The sequence below is a fragment of the Stegastes partitus genome, unplaced genomic scaffold, assembly GCF_000690725.1.
Source record: "Stegastes partitus isolate 25-593 unplaced genomic scaffold, Stegastes_partitus-1.0.2 Scaffold2113, whole genome shotgun sequence".
In the NCBI taxonomy this organism is placed as follows: domain Eukaryota; kingdom Metazoa; phylum Chordata; class Actinopteri; family Pomacentridae; genus Stegastes; species Stegastes partitus.
Window position 1 is genome coordinate 49,338 of NW_007579844.1, and position 17,385 is coordinate 66,722.

General features: G+C 44.4%; 1 protein-coding gene across 1 annotated transcript in view; it reads right to left on the reverse strand.

Annotated features, from left to right (window-relative positions):
* tle2b (TLE family member 2, transcriptional corepressor b) overlaps positions 1–13,647 on the reverse strand; it is a 56,862-nt gene extending 43,215 nt beyond the window's left edge. The window contains exon 1 of the mRNA XM_008304004.1: positions 13,608–13,647. Within this exon, the coding sequence (XP_008302226.1) occupies positions 13,608–13,643 (36 nt within the window). The 5' untranslated portion in view covers positions 13,644–13,647. The remainder of the gene's footprint in view (positions 1–13,607) is intronic.
* Positions 13,648–17,385: the final 3,738 nt, after the last annotated feature.

Genomic DNA, 17,385 nt, shown 5'->3' on the forward strand with positions numbered 1-17,385 from the left:
ACACATGTGTACAAACACATGCGTGTGAAGGCCAGACATCTCGGGCTAATTAAGCGCACAAACACTTTTTTTTTCTGAGCAGATAAACATTCCCTCATGTGATCTCCGTCTCCTGCTCGCTCTTAATCTTCCTCAGTCCCACTTTCTGTTTTATTCATTTTCTCACTTTATCCACTCTTTCCTGTCTTCCCCCTTTTTTTTCCTTTTTCTTCTCGGCTCAATTCAAGAGATGTTTTCTCGGTTTGCTTTATGACATGAACCAGAAGAGAGAGAGAGGGAGGGGAAGCTGACTGGGCTACTCACTGGTTTTTTTCCTGTCACACACTCACACATTTACTCCCACAGCCTCGGTCTCATATGTGTGGTGGTGAAATGAAAGGAGGGAACAGGAAGGAAGGACAGCCAGCTGCTTCATCTGTCCTCAGGAGTCCACAGGGGAAACAGTCTGGCTGCCGAGCATCCTGACTATCAAACACAGCCTCCTATAATATCCTGCCTGCTCTGTGAACCACGCCGCTCTTTATCTGCCGTTCTGATGCACAATGTAAAGGCTGTACGTACGCTAGCGCTGATTCTCGTAGCGTCCTGTCAGCAGGGCGTGGACATGGCGTTCCTTTATTTTGGTGTATGAGTGAAACGCTGCAGCTCAGTTTCAGGAACTCCACCAGCGAGCATCCTGCTATTTAATGTAATCGTATAACTGATGTGTTGGGTTTTATGTCTGCCTTTAACATTTCCAAGCTGCTAATTTTTTTTTTTTTTAGGCTTTTATCTCATGCTGTTATTATCCTAAATGGCTTAAAATTAGTAACCGGCGAGGGGTTCCAGCTCAAGGACACGCCGACACCTCTCGCTAATGGGATGCTCTCTCTCGCCACTTGGCCACCTTTCTGCCGGTTAGCCTGTAAAATTATTATGGAGGATATTTAAAAACATATCTGACATTGAAGGAATTTCATCAGCGGGCCACTTAGACGATAAATCTATTAGCTGCTGCTGCTTCTTCTTTAGAAACTTGGAGGTTCAGAGCGTTAGTCATGATCAGAATACGGGAGATAAACGTCGGCTTCACAGATTGAATGAGTTTCAAGGTAAAAACGAGGACTTTCCTTCAGAGCAGAATGTTTGAGGCAAAATAAGAGAAGAGCAGGAAGACGTCTGTAATGTGTCGATGAAACAGGAAGACGAGGAGAACACCAGTCAAGGAATTTACACTGAAACTTATATTTTAAGTCGAGCTGAACGAGACCTTCTAATTCCTGTTTGCTGCTGATAAACGGTTTTACTAAACGGATTTGTGGGCATCCTACAAATATCAAGCTACAAGAACCAAGAATGAAGCTCATCAATAAGACAACTCGTCAAACATTAATGAAAGTCACCTTTTGAGCTGCTAAAGTGTAAAACTAGTCGAGTTAAATTAACTAAACAAGTTCAATAAACTCCAGACATGAAGCTGAACCAGCTCCAGTCATTACTGACAGACTTTCTTTACTTTTACATCTTTAAAGTTTAAAGAGTTTCTTCTTTATTCAACACTGAGAACTTAAAGCTGCTGAAGTCCTTTTGACCAGAGTCAGAACAAAAACAGCTTCTGTCTACAGTGAAATAAATGAGAAGTCTACAGGGAGTGAATCCAGCACTAACCTCTGCCATGAGCACAACTGTTTAGATTCCTATGAAAAGAAAAAAACCATAATTTAGCTGAACAAAGACACACAGCGAGTTTCTGCTTCGTCCAAAACACAGAAACCAGCTTTAACTTCATCCTGCTTCATGTTTAATTCATCCAACTCGTCGTTTAAAGTCAGAATTCATCACGTTTAAAGAACTCGTGTTTGTTCTGATAATAAAAATCTGACATTTTAAAACCAAATATTACCAAAACTAATTAATTTAACTAGAAAAGTTGATTTAACTAAATTCCTTTATGACAGTTTTATCAGTGCTCATTTTATTTCTGGTTCCTGCCTCCGTAAACACTTTATTATCACATAGATCATCTATCGTAGTTCATCTCTGAGCACCTGATTATCAGTTAATTAGATTATTACCAAAACAACATTTTAATCACATTTTCTGCACTTTTCTGCGTTAGCATTAGCAGCTATTTGTTGAACATGTGCTGTAACCTTGGAGGCAGCGTCCTGTCTCTTATCTTTGTGAACTAGCCGTCAGGTCCTTGTGTTGACTGTGTGTCCTGTTTTTGTGAGTTTAACCTAAAAGCACATTTAAAGAATTAAAACAGCCCATAAGTTCTGTTCTCCTCCTGAAGGACAGGAACCTATAGCGTTCTAAACACGGAGCGGTGACCCGGCTTTCAGCTGCACATGCTCTCCAGGTTCCTGCTGTTTAATCCCTAATTAACGACCTCACTTCCCGAGCAGCCTGGTTGCCTAGCATCATGTTCTACCTGGCCACTGCAACGCAAACAAATGTGCAGCTGCAGCATCAGCGTCCTGACAGCTTCCCAACACCAGGAACTCCTCCAGCAGACCTAAACCTGGTTCAGCGCTACACTCGCGGACATCGAGTCCTTCAGCGAGCGAACGACGAGCGAGTCCTAAATAAACCAGACATTTATACACACCTAAAAGCAGCAGCCATTGTGTGCATAAGCATTATGAATGAACGGGACCAAGTCATCCAAATTGGAGTGAAAGACAGGATTTCTCTGTTTCCACCTGATAGGATTGTGGAGTGACAGCTGAGGAGGAGAGAAGCTTCATGATGCAACCTAAGCTCAGCACATGTGTGGTTCAAGCGCTGCTGCTCCGTTCCAGGTAGAACTGAGACACTAATGTGGGGTTTATCTCTGACGGGGAGGCGGTGGGATGTACATGCACCGGCAGGAACCTCAGAACTCATTGGACTGTTTTCTGTGACGTACCGTCAGATCCTAACTCTGCTGTAGAGGAACTCTGGTCCTCAGTCTTATAGAAACGCTGCCACAGGAGCTTCCTGCTGATCCCAGAGACCTCAGGGTGGACGCGACCCCAGCAGAGGCAGAATGGACCTTATTACTGATACCTGAAGACGTTCAGTTCATGTGCATGTTGTGAAAATCACACTGCAGTTAAAAAAAAACAGATGAACAATGTGAAGCATGTTAGCATTTATAACTCAGGCTGTGTTTTAGTCTGTTGGGTCTCCACAGAGGAAACAGATTCTCAGACGTGTGGACGAGTTTGTGGACTCGTGTTTCCTTCAGTTAAGGATCTGATCGATTTCAGCAGGAAAACAAACCAACAGCCAGCTGTTTATGGTGAATGCATTGAAATGATGAACGCTGCAGCTAAAACGGGCTCACGTGGACCAAGAAAAGAACTTCTGGAGGAAAGTTCTGTGTTCACACAAACAGAAATGGAGCCATTTGGCCACAACGTCCAGAAACCATTTGGAGGAGAGAAGGTGATGCATTCAACACCAAGAACACCAAACCTACAGTCAGGCACGGCGGTGGCAGCATCATGCTCTGGGCTGGTCCAGTGGACCGGACGCTGAAGGAGGATCACCTCCACATTGTTTAGGAAAACCTGAAATCATGAACCAGAAGGCTGGACCTTGGACACAGTCTGGTGTTCCAACAAGACAATGACTCCAAACACACATCAGAGTGATGAAGAAATGGATGAACCAGGACAGAAATAAGGACTCAGACTGACTCAGACTCCATCAGGAATCTGCAGACTGATGAAGGAAACACGTCTGACAGGAAGCCAACACATTGGGTTGAATTGCTCCAATCGGTCAAGAGGAGGTCAGAAGATACGACCAGAAGCTTCAGAAGCTTGTGAACACTGACAAAGTGCCTCGTGATGAAAATGTCAAAGAGACATTTAACTAAATACTAGCTCAGCAGTAGGTGAATTTTTGAACCAGCACACTTTGTCATATTTCCAGAAGTGGCGTCATTTACAGAAAAGATTTCCAAAGTTGATCCTCATCTGAAATCTTCCAGTCTGGAGCAGACAGACATGCACTGGTTTGTTCTTATCATTCACTGTGTGAAGTATTTTACTGTAACTCAGCCTGTCTGTAGTGACCAACACGCTCCAGAACACTGTGGGTCAGTAACAACCCAGTATGAGACCTCCAGAGTCCCGAGCGGTGAGGTAAGAGCTTCTTAATCCTCGTGATGGATCACACTCGCTCTGAAGACACTACAGGTTGCTACCATCAGCTCGCTGTGGTCCGACTCTCCAGATGTGGACTTCAGGTAGAAGCTGGACCCTCCAGGACTTCCTCCTCTCACTCTCTGCTCGTTACAGTTTCCTAAACCATCGTCACTAACAAAACAAACGCCACGCGAGCATCCCACACGCTGAAAACTGTACGTTTTGCAAAAAATCTGGGTCATGCAATAAGGGAGCGCCGTTAGTTTGTACCCTGGGATTAAGCATTTTAATGACAGCGCTCACCTCCCAGCATGCACCACAGCCGTTCCCCCGTCACTGTTTAGCAGGGCTTCATCCAGGCTTCAGCACCGCCCAAGGCCACTCTAATTAGTTTTAAGGAATACAAACACGCCAGAGCATTTCTCCCCTGCAGCAGAATGATAATGAGGTGCAGTCAGACCATTCTGCGGCGCTGACCCGCTGCTGTGGAGGCGGCTGCTGTTATGTGAGGCTGGGATCCGGGTCCAGGGTCACCGTGGACTTTGCGTGCCCAGAGATCCTGCATAACTTCCACCATGGCTCTGTTAAGCGAACCCGGCCGATACGAGGTGTTTGTCTCAGTTTGTTTGTGACGTTGCTGTGCAGCGATTCATCGCTAAACGTCCGACTGTAGCTGGAATCTCTTTCCTGTTGTGGCTGAATTCACAGACAGCTGCTACAGACACAGAGAAGACACCCAAAAAGGATAAGAATCAGAACTAACAGGTATGAACATGTATGTAGAGACATGTTCAGTGTTTAGACTCTGGCTGTAGGAGAACGAGGCCTGTCTCTGCTCCAGGCAGCTGTGTTCAGCTGTCATTACAAAGTTATATATGTGCACCAGTTTACTGCTGGTGAGTAATGGAAAATGATGTGTGCTGCAGCGGCATACCAGAGCACAAGGCATCATGGTGTGATGTGCCTTCTGCTGCAGCTACACACCTAACTGTGGGAACTATACATTATAATCATGTTTCCTCAGGGATTAAAGGTCCTGCACACCCACAAAGGTGGTTTCAATCACTGGCTGATTAGACCCGTCGTCAGGCTGGAGCTGCGCTGGGAATCATGTGACGCTACAAACTCACCAATAACACTGATAACAGGGTCCTGAGCAGAGAGGAGGACGTCTGCAGACATCCAGCCCGATGTGTTCAGCAAAACTGTTTAAACTGGACCCTTGATCATCACGGATCTAATCCAGACGTCTCTTATCTGTGTCCACAAAACAGTTAAAACGAGGGTCTTCCTGAGTGGTGCAGGTGAGTCGATACGTCCAATACCTGAACCGAACTCAGCGGACTCGTTATTATCTCCCGCTCATGCATCCCAGAATAAAAACGTCTGTTTCTGACGACAGACCGTGAACAATGCAGCGAGGGAACAATGATGCGCGTTGCTATTCTCATTGAATAAAGATGCTCGCTAATTGGTGACATATCATGTTGCTGCCAGCATCCGTGTTTCTCTGTTTGGGTCCATTCAAGTCCAGCCCAGTTTGGATCCGGTCTAATTATACTCACATCTCTGTGAGTTCAGTCAGACTATACCGTGGTTGTTTGTCGTGGTTTCCTGGATATTACTTCTATTTAAATCTCAGTCTTCAGACCAAACTGTTGGTGATGTAACGCTGACTTTGGTTACGGACGTTTAGCTGCTCGTTAGCGCCGCTGTCTGAATGCTACTGCTAGGTAGCCGTGTGCGCTTATGTCCACGTCAAACCTGCGCTCCATCCTTTATGTTTGCTGTAGGTGTCGTAATGAGAGAGCACGATCTGTGGAAGGACGCTAAGGGTGCAAATTCTGAATAATTTTTCCGACCAGATTCATTATGAATCAATAATCAGTTAATACCACGAACTGAGCTCAGTGAACATTTGTCCTGCGCTGATATCGCTGCACCGTGATGATGTTATCTACACCACTGAGTTGTAGGAACCCGTTCCTGCTCAACGCTAGCTCATGTTAAACATACGAGCTCTGGCTGGACACCATCAAGCATCCCAGAAGTCGTTGTCATGGTGTTGCTTGCTAAACCGCTACAACGCTTTCTGCTCGCCAACAGAGAACTGACGGTAGTTTGAGGCCTGCTCAATCGCTGCAGTATTAAACAGGTAGAGGCTCCCCCTGGTGGAACAACCAGGTACTACAACACATTTTCTGACATGCTTGTAGAGAATATAAAAGGTTTTCACTGGATTCTGGCCTTGTGGAGCCACAGTACACTTTTCTATTGACACCACAGCTCAGAGAGGACAGTGTCCTACAGGAGATTCATAACGAGGTTCATGACCCGGCTACGTGATGTCTCAGAACAGCCTGGATGCAGAACTATCCAGTTGTCAAACATATACACTGATTAACTTGGACTGTATCATATCTCTGAAAATGGGACTCATCCTGGCAGAAACGAAACACTAAATGACTTGAATCTATGGAGGTCTGAACCTGATCTTAAGATCGGGGGTCGATAACGGGAGCAGAACAGCGTTAGCATCAACCGAGTTTAGTTTACATTGGTGGTCGTACAGAACCATGAAACCCTGCAGGTCATCAGATGTTCTGGTGAGGCGTAGAAACGCCGTCCTAACTGATCCCAGCTTTATTTAATAAAAGCCTCATAAGTCGTCCTTTACCAGCTAAACTCCCAGAATGCTCTCTGCTTGCCGACACAGCACTGCCCCTCTCCTCAGGGTTCTACAGTAGAGGTTCTGTCGGGTACAGGTACTACAGCTAATCTGCAGTACCTGAAGTGTTTATTGCCTCAGAGTGGGTTCTGGTTCTGGCACATCCTAAACATCAAGCAGATCAGATCAGAAAAGAAAACCTTGATCACTGGGACGTCTCTGATTGGATCCAGAACAAATAAATTGATGGGAATCCCTCCGACCAGCCACAGGTTCCTTCAGGCTGCTCTCTGGTGTCGGGCTTTCGGGCCGCCGCCGCCTCATAGTGGACACACGTCTGACAAAAGTTCTGTTCGTCTTCACCTCCTGCCAGCATCCAATCATCCTGCTGCTAGAATTACTGTCAATACAAAACCAGCCTCAGTCCGTTCACCACACACCGTACAGCAGGACGTACAGCACGCCGTCACATGTGCAGGCCGCCCCGTAGCAGCCGCCGTGGGTCGGCCTCTGAATGTACACGCTGTGCATCTGCAGCGGCCGGGGATCCAGGCAATAAGCATCCAGGCCCCAGAAGTGCTATATCAATGAATATAGAACAAGCAGAGAGAGCAGAGGAAAGTCCTTATAGCCTCCCTGGGCCCCTCGTGGGGATACAGCCAGTATATATATGATATGATATGATAATGGAAGTGAACCACGTGAGATAATGTGATGGTGTGTGCACGCATGTACCCACACAGCTTAACGGAGACGGGGGGAGATGTTATCCTCCTTCATATTGTTCAGACACAATCGCCAGAGAAAGGAGGAGGAGGAGGAGAAGAAGAGCGAAGAGGAAAATAAAATCAAACGTGGCTCAGAGGAGGGGTGAGGAAGGCAAGAGACTGCTACAGCTCAATTAATGGCGGGACATGAGATGGCCCTGCCACTGATAATGACAGAGAGGAGGAGAGGAGGCATAGCAGCGATCTCGACAGGATGTTAGGAGGAAGCTGGAGGGGGGAGAAAGAGGAGGAGGAGGAGGAGGAGGAGAGGAAATAAGAGCAGATACTGTTAAATCTATTCATGATTCATTATTTCTCGCTGCAGCTCAAAGCTCCCTCCCTCCCTTGATGTTTCTCTCTCCCCTTCTCTTTTTTCTTTTTTCCTGCTCTCCCCCTTCGTTCCTTCGTCGCTTCTCTTTTCTTGGCTCTCATTTTCATCTCCATCTCTTTCTTCCCTCCTCATCTGTTCTATGAGGTCTTTATCTGTCTCTTCTGAGGCTCCATCCTTCCTGTTTACCCTCTCCTCTTTCATCCGTTCAATTAATCTCTATCTCCTATTTTTCTTCTCATCCTCGCTCTCTCACACTTTCCTCCAACATTAGCTCCCCTCTGCCATCACAGATTTTTTCACTTCCCTTCTCCCTGTTCTTTTCTTTTTCTTGCATTTGTAGCTTCACAGTCTTTTTAAATGAGACTACCTTCTACCTCTAGCGTCCTCCCTGAGCATTGTCCTGATCCACCTCCCATCCATCTCTCCTTCTCCATCTCTCCTTCTCCATCTCTCCTTCTCCATCTCTCCTTCTCCATCTCTCTCTCTTCTTGATAACATTTTTTATAGTAGATTTCTTTTTCCTTCTCCAACACTCTCCCCACCTTCTTTTTATTCTATTTCTGTCAATTGAGGCTGCTCTGTTTCCTTTGCTGTCTCTGATACTGTAGATCTGCTTCACATTTCCCTCTCGCCAGTCCTCCTATAGATTTTCTTATCCACTTTTTTTTTTTTAACCGCCCTTCTTGGTTTTCTTTCTCCACATTTTTTTTCTAACCGTTGCTCAAACATATATTTTTCCTCCTCTGCTCTCATATATTCTCCCCGCTGGCTCTTTCTTTCTGCAGCCTTGTTCGCTGGTTCCTGACACCTTCTCCTTGTAGAAGTTTTCGTACCTTTCTCTCTTTTTTACTCTCATTTGCTTCACTGTCATGATCCGAGCACCAGCTGCTCGTCTCACATCCAACAACAAAAACCAGCTCTCATTGGGTTGTACGTTTATGAATCTAATCACACGAACGGCTTCGTTTTGGCACTCGTGAGTTTATCCTCAAGTCAGAACAGGAAGTTTGACTGAATTAGATTTTTAATTTTCTGTTTTGCAAAATCAGGAGGATTTAAAGTTTGTCTCATTAACTATGAACATCTGTGTCTTAGCTCTGCACTGCTGGATTAGTTTGTTCACCTCAGAACTGGAGGATTCTGATGCAGGTTCTGATGGTCACAACCGCCTGTCGACAAGAAAACTAGGAGAAATCTCACAATAGCAGGAACAAAAGTTTGCATCAGGATGTTGTAATAACGAGTTTTCAATTACAACCAAAATCCAAAAACACGGGATGACAAATGAGACAAACTGCAGCAAACACAGCGTAACCCAGAGCGTCCAGTGATCAGTACATGTAGCAGCACAGAGACGCTGCTAATAACTCATTTAGTTTAACTTCATTTGTCCAGAACATCAACAACCTGCTGTATCCATGGCAACACAGCCTTTCCTTTTTTCTTGTAAAACCTTTTAACGTGCCGTTTCCCAAAACACTTTGTTGAAATAAAAAAACACACTTATATGGATGTTGGAGGTCGTATTGATTAGGCTAGGCAGCGCCGCCGCCGTAGCATTAGCATACGTAGCAGCTTCATAGTCGGACGGATTAAAATCAAAGTCAGTCGGTTTTTCCATTTCCTACTTTTGATTTGAGCATTAAATTAAAAGTGAAAAAAAAACAAGCTGTTGTTTTTTAAAATTGTGTTAAATTATGAATCTATTTTTTATTTTCTGATTCTTAACTGAATGTGAAAAGAACAAACGGGACTTTTTTCCCTTCGCTCTTCATCCACTCCTCCTGTGTTTCCGCTCTGCTCCCGTTAGCCTTCCTCCGCCTCCTCCTCCTCTTCCTCCTCCTCCTCCTCCTCCCTCCTCCTCCCTCCATCCCTCTGAGGTGCAGCCAGGCCATTTCTTCTTGCTGGCGCTGGGAGCTGACGGTCCGGTTCTGCTGGCTTCACTGGCAGCCATCTCCCTCCCTCTCCGTCTCTCTTTATCTCTGTTCCCTTCCTGCTGAGTAATAGTTTCTCTTCTTGTGATTAAAGCACAACTTTCGCTGCGTTTTTTTGCTCAGCGGTTTTTAGCATAACTACATTTAAAATGGATGGAATTAAATGACAGGGAAAGCAAAGGAAAACAATCACATTTAGATCATTTAAATGCTGAATCTACCCGTTGAGGACCCACAGAATGACACGGCATTATAACCAGTAAACACCAGCAGCTACAGAGCGTCACTGCATCATGTGATGATGGATCTGATAGATGATCACCGTGTTCAGGTTCCTTCAGCGTGAAACGACTGGCAGCTTATAAAACTCAACTTCTAGAAGCTCCACCAGCTCTTGTCTCTCTTTCTGATAACTGATCTGTCGATAGTTGTGTCTGCTGTAGGGTTTAGGAATCAGTCCATCCCATCCATCAGCACCCTTTATTACACACATGTTCCTGTTTTTTTGTTTTGCCGAGGCAACATTTCCAGCAGCAGGTTCCTCTGAGCGCTTCCTGCCTTCATCGGTTCATGAGTCTGCAGCTGAAGGTCGATTCAGAAATAACGCACACGAGGCTGCTTCACTTTTAACCGCCAGAATTATGACAACAAAGGGAAAAGATGCACACGTCACACACCGTAAAAATAAATAAAAACCAAACAAAAATAAAAAATTAAATTGGAAAAAAATAGGATAAAAATGGAGGAATAGTGTCTTTCCAAAACAAAACAATAACAGCAAATATGTGTAAAATAATTATAGTTTTAACTGATTTAAATACAGCAGGATGGAGAACTTTTATATTCAGATATACACGGAAAAGTTTTGGCCTATTTGTTTTAGTCAACATGTAAATTAATACTTTTTTCTCTTATTTTACTCAATATAATCTGTAAATTTTAATTGTTAACATACAAAATGTTTCCTTTAAACAAATATCAGCAAAATATATTTTTTTCTGATTTAAATACAGTAAAAAAAAAAACTGTTTAATTCTATGTTGTGTATAAATAATTTACCGTTCATAAAATGCAGATTTTAATGTGAACATTATTTCTTTTTACAATTTAACATTTTAATTCTTTTTTTTTTTGTGATTTTTTATTATTTGCAGTTTAACAAAACAGAGAAAATCTGTAAAATAGCAGCTTGTTTTTTTAAATCCTTATTTTACATGTTTGTTCTTTTAAAACACAAACATTTGCAAAAATAATAAACCTTTGCTGATTTAAATACGGCGAGAAGTTTTGCTATTTTGTGGTCAAAAGTTGTAAAATAACAATTTACTATTTAAAAACACAGATTTCCTTTATTAACATTTCTTACAGTTTTTCTTTCACAGTTAAAATTTAATTTAATGCATTTTTCTGTGATTTTCTGGATATTATCTGTAATTTAACAAACCAAACCTTTAAAAATTACATTAAATAAGCTTCACGCTTCTTCTGGAACTTAATAAAAAGAACAATAAAATCTACCCTGATGCTCTGAAGCTCTTTTCTCTTCGCTGGTTTAAAACATTTTGCAGCTTCAGCCAGTCGTGGCGTCTGAAGCCAGTCAGCAGCTGTTTGATGTTTCTGTGCCGTCATTTACCTCCACGGCTGAATGAGGCCACGATCAGGAGGTTAAAGGGCAGAAGTCAGAGGCTTTCATTTCAAACAATGAGCTGCCTTCTGCACGGGCAAGAAGCAGCTCAATAATGCCCCCGTTGTTGTGTCCTCCATGACAGTCTGAGTCCTCCTCCAGGTTCTCCTGGCAGACGGATCGGTGCAGAGGGAGGCGCAGGAGTCACCTTAAAGGAAATGCCATTCAGCTGGATAATGAGTCCAGCTATCTGCATGGAGGTCTGTCAGCACCGAGGAACCGCTTTCTGTCTGTCTGGCATTTTATCTGACGCTCCGCCTGCAGTCTGACCGTCTTCCTGTCCTGCAGCGTGACCCAGGCGCTAAATTAGCAGCGAGCGTGGGGACTGACGAGCGGCGGCGGCGGCGGCGGGCTCGGAGAGGGCCGCTCATCAGACACCCGTCGTCGCTGGAGAACACCGGATCTCAGCGAGGACAAGTGGAAACGTTACACGATTCTGGCTGACCTTCCTTCAGCGCTCTAACTGGGGTTTAGTCTGCATGTCGCTGCAGGAGGAGGAAACCGGAGGAGGACTTCACTCAGCGACGCTCACAACCACACGCTGGACGTAGCAGCTCAGAGGCGTCCAGACATGTGTCTGATGCAGAGAACATCCATGTGCTGCTGCTGTAGCTGATGCTCACACAGTAACTCTCACATCAGTCACTGGTTTTTACTCTCAGCTGCTGCAGACGCTGCTGTTAATAAACGCATCATAAATACACATTTGGTGCAGAACAGGCTTCTTGCTTCATGCTACTGTACCTGCACATGGAGCAGATGGAGGTAAACTGCAGCACAGGGCAGAGAGTCAGACTAAACCTTCAGCTGTCTGTCTCTGAAACCACTTGTTGCGTTCGCTGACTGAACATTCATCTACCAACTAAATGAAAGGAACAAAACGAGGTCTCTTTTCCCTGCTTGGTTTCCATGAACCTGGATTAAACACAACCCTGCTGAAGCCCTTCTCAGACGTGGGATGTGTAACACTGCTGCATTATCAGTCCGTTAGTGATGCCACAGGTTTTATGTTTATGTTTCTCACGGCTTCATGAGGACATCCCTCCTCAGTGCTGCACAGAGCCACAGCATGCACACGACACTGGACATCCACATCATGTATATTCATACATGACCCATAATAATGCAGCAACTAACAAAAGACTGAACTGAGCTAACAGCAGCATGTTGAAGTGTCCAAACAGAACCAAACCCAGACATGGAGACAGGACTGATCAGGATAAATAATCGATATTACGGCTCCATGTGTGAACGCCTGGTCGCCGTGGAGACGCTCAGATGCCTCCTGCTGCTGTCTGACGCTGCAGATCTCTAATAAACTCAGAGGAAAGACTCCTAAACACAGAGTGAACTGGACTCTAACACGTAAAGAAAACTACCCAGTGTGACCTTGTGTTTGGTTCTGATCGGGTCCGGTCTCCACGTCGGGGATGAGTCATATTCCAACTAATGAATTAATCTAAGTTGTGCAGAAAGGCGTGCAGCTCTCTGCCTGGAGAGCCTCGTGTGGATTCAGCTGCAGGTGTTTAATGAATTCAGTGCAAAGACTCACTGAGGTGTTTTTGGACTAATATCAGTGTTGAAATGTGAAACAAACAGGTTTCCCTTCATCCCTTCATCCCTTCACCCAGCTGGAGGTCTAGCTGCTCTGCTGGTGTAACCGGGTGGCGCTCAGGCTGGTCAGAGCGGTACCGGGTCCAAGTGAGCAGACACCAAGTCCACACGCTCAGATTAATTAGCCTGAAAGGATGTTTAAATGAAAAAGTTTTGTGGTTATTTGTGTGTTGACTGGGCTCTACAGCACACTGTGAGGACAGTGTGGAGGTGGTGGTGTTCAGGACAGCGCTACACCGTCCACTTATTAATGTGTCCGGCTGATTTATTTACATTCATGCAGATCCCTTAATGGAAGCACAAAACCTCGACGAGCACAGCAGCAAGGAAACACAATACCGAGCCCTCCCACACCAGATGAGTCACTGGCATGTAATGGCTGTAACAGCACGCTGTGGCCTTCTCCTGCTTCATAACCGACACACGACGCCTCCACGTCAACCAGCAGCAACCCCACAAACCCCAAACACACCGGACCGAGTCCCTCTTACCTGCTTGTGCATCTCGATGTTGAGGCCATAGGACATCTCGTAGTACTGCGGAGAACAAACACAAACGACGGAGAGCTTCGTTAGCATCCTTATTCACAGCACACACATGAACACAAGCTCTTACACAACATCTCCCGTCGAACATCTGCTGCTCAGCATATGCTGCCGTTTGTCACCGCGGTTTAATGAAAGAAATAAAAAGAGTGAGAGATGGAGGAAGACGAGGCGAGGAAGAGTCTGTGTATAGGTAATGAGGTATTTACGTCTCCGTGTGAGTTATGTGCGATCACTGTCTCAGCGGGTGTGTGTGTGTGTGTGTGTGTGTGTGTGTGTGTGTGTGTGTGTGTGTCTATGCAGAGCAGCCAAATGAGCAGGACTTGTGTGTTTCCTGTGTGTTGTTCTGGTCGTGTTTGTGTCTCTGTGCATGGGATCAGAATAATGAGACGTACTAAGATGCTCCGTGTGTCTCTTATTGTTAATGAAACCTCTGTCTGGATGTTATCAGTAGAAATGCAGCTAAAGCGCCGTGTGAGTGGAAAGTCATCACGTTCAGCTCAACCTCATCTGAAGGTTCATGTCTGTGACCACAGCAGAGTCCAGCTGGAATGCAGTCGACATGAAGTCGTCACATTCAAAAGAAAGAAAGAAAGAAGACACTTGTTTAATCTGACCATCAGATTTTACTGTGAAAGACTCAAAAAAATAAATCCACATCTGAGATCCTGCTAATATATTCAAACAACCTGAATAAGTTAAGATAAGTCAGTCCTTCATTAATCGCTCAGCGGGGGGTCTGGCAGCGCTACAGCAGCAACACCAACAGTCCAGAAACATGAGAAACACCAGTGGAACAAAAATAGAACTTAGTGTTGATACTGTACAGATGCAAACCTGCAGAAAACCAGGTGTTGCATAGATTGTTCTGAATGTGGGAAACACTGCACAGAGTTATTATTTATTACAGATTCTTCCATGAGTAGAAAACAATGATTTGCACAGGTTCTTACTGATGTACAGAGTGTAAACTTATAAAATACACACAATGCACAGGTTTGAATGCTGCAGCAGAGAGCGATCTGACAGCTGATTAACAACCGATTGGCATCGTTTTACCACATTTTATAAACCAAATAACTGAGATACGACAGTTCCTCATTAATCCCAAAGCAGGAAATCTGCAGCCGCACAAAACAGAACAAACACACATCAGTGAAAATAAAGTACTGCAAAGTCTAAAGTCATGTATTGTTGATGTAGTACAGATGTGCAGGAAACTAGACATGGCACAGGTTCATCTAAATGTGGGAAAAAAAAGATACTGGACGAGTAGAAAACACTGAGATCACACAGATTGTTCTACATTCAGAAAGTCCTGATATTGGACAGTCTACATGTACAAAATATGAACAATGTGCAGGTTTGAATGCACTGATGTTGCACCAGAGAGAGAAACGACAAATTATTATTAAAAATAAAAAATAGTTAAAGTTCAAGTTAGGCTAAGTTTGGTTAAATCAAGCTACGATTAGCTTTGGGCTAGGTTAAGTTTGCAAGAGGCTTTTTCAAGATTCTGATTGTTTTACTACATTGAACAGAGCAAATGATTCGGACAAGACGATCCTTCATTCATCCCACAGCCGGGAGTCTGCAGCGTTACAGCAGCAACACAAATAGAACAAAACAACCAGCGTATGGTTGAAATAGTTCAGATGTTCAGGAAACTAGACATTAAACAGATTGTCTGATGTTGCACAGACTCTTCTACACGTATGAACATTACACAGAGTCCACATGTATAAAACATCCACAGTGCAGGTATGAATGCATGGATGTTGCATCAGAGAGAGATAAATGATTCATTTATAAAATAATCAGCAGCCTGACGAGTACGGAAATAACGGTTAGCTGATCCTGGTCCTGGATCCACATCAGCTGTTAATGTGAGCTGTAAGGAGGTCAACAACACGACACGCCGCCGCCGAGCGTGTCTGGAGGTGTGTGTTCCTCTGTACACCTGACACACAACAAACACACCTGTGTGTGTGTGTGTGTGTGTGTGTGTACTAAGTGCGACCACCTCTGGCCGTGTGTCCGTCCTCCCTGTGTGCGTCTTTCTGTGTGTACATCAGTGCTGTTTTGTGATGGTGTTGGCGGCGGCGGCGGCAGCAGACAGCGAGGATCCGTCACGGTGACAAAGGCTTCCTGTGCTGCTGGATGAGCAGCGCTCTGACTGATGAGAGTGAGACATGGCGCTCTCTCTCTCTCTCTCCTGCTCATTTTCACTCCATCGCTCTCCTCTCTCCATTTACTCGCCGCCTCATCCAGTCCCTCCCTCTCACTCCAATCTCTATCTCTCAGAGGCTGTCACTCCGTCTTTCTCCTTCTGCCCTCGCCTCTCTCTAGTTATTCCCTTCCTTCTCTTTCTGGCTGTCAGACGTTCTCTCGCTCTCCGTTTCACTCTATTTTTCTATTTCTTGTCTCATTTTACTCACTTGCCATCTCCGTCTCTGCCCATGTGTGCACCCATCCATCTACATTCGAATTCGCTTTTATTGTCACGGCCGTAATTAAGTGCAGCGCTGCCGTTGTGTTGAGGTTTCTGCTCCACAAAAGAAAGAACGCAACACCACAATATATGCAACATTACATGCAAACTACAGGCAATCAGACTGAGCAGCAGCTCATGTGCTGGATCTCCCTCAGGCTGCCACAGATTTTGCTGCTTCAGTGTTAACGTCAGTGTTTCCCTGCAAGTATACATTAAACTTTAGTCTGGGAGAGAGAGAGGGAGGAATTCATGGCATCTGAGCTTTAGTTTAGAACCAGACCAACACAAGAACCAGCACCTATGATCCGTATCACACACAGAACCGAGGGATTCTTCCTCTAACACTGATTGTGATGCTGAAGTGATCAGACAGTTATCTGGGGGGATCCCACCATGAGCTGGTGGATGTGCTTCAGTTAAGGCGTCAGAGTTGGTAGAAAAACTCTGGCAGACATAATTATCATAAAATGTCCTAAAAAGAAGGCTGTGATGGATAAAAAGTTTGTCTGTCTGGCAGAAGAAACTCTAATAATTGTTGGTTTTGTTGAATGAAAACCAGGGATGGACATCAAACCCCAGCATTAAACTACATGTTCATGTTTTTACAACCATTCCTGCTTCTGTTGTCCTTATTTTAGACATTTAGAAGAAAGTTACGCAGCACATTTTCACACAAACTGAATTCGTTTCTGTCTCTAACTGAACATTGATGTTGGTAGAAGAAGGATTTTATCTGTTTTATTAACTAAACCTACGAACATCTCAGTTAAAACACGGTCAGAGCAAAGCTCCTGTCTCCCATCTGTTGCTCTAAAGTGAAGCTAGAAAGGTTTTTATCAACACGCTGTACTTTTAATTCCTATATAAAGCATACTGTTGGATGTTGTGATGCTGCATCTATAGCGCTCTGATTACCATGTCGTTAATGTTTATAGAGATTGTGGTTTCTGTTCATGTAAATATTTACGTCATATGTCAGTTATCACATCACAGTATACAGTAGTGATCATAGAGATGTTTAATAACGTCTGTATTATATATATTTATGGTCGTGATGGTTAAAAACGATGCAGCGGTCTGAATTCTGTTCCAATAACTTATATCTGATAAAAAGTACTGATAAGGGTTCTGTTTGTTTGCTTTGAGCTGACGGACCAATCAGGTGCAGCAACACCAGTCAGTAAAGCATTCAGCAGGAGGCTGAAGGTTCTGTGGACCGAACTGGACCGA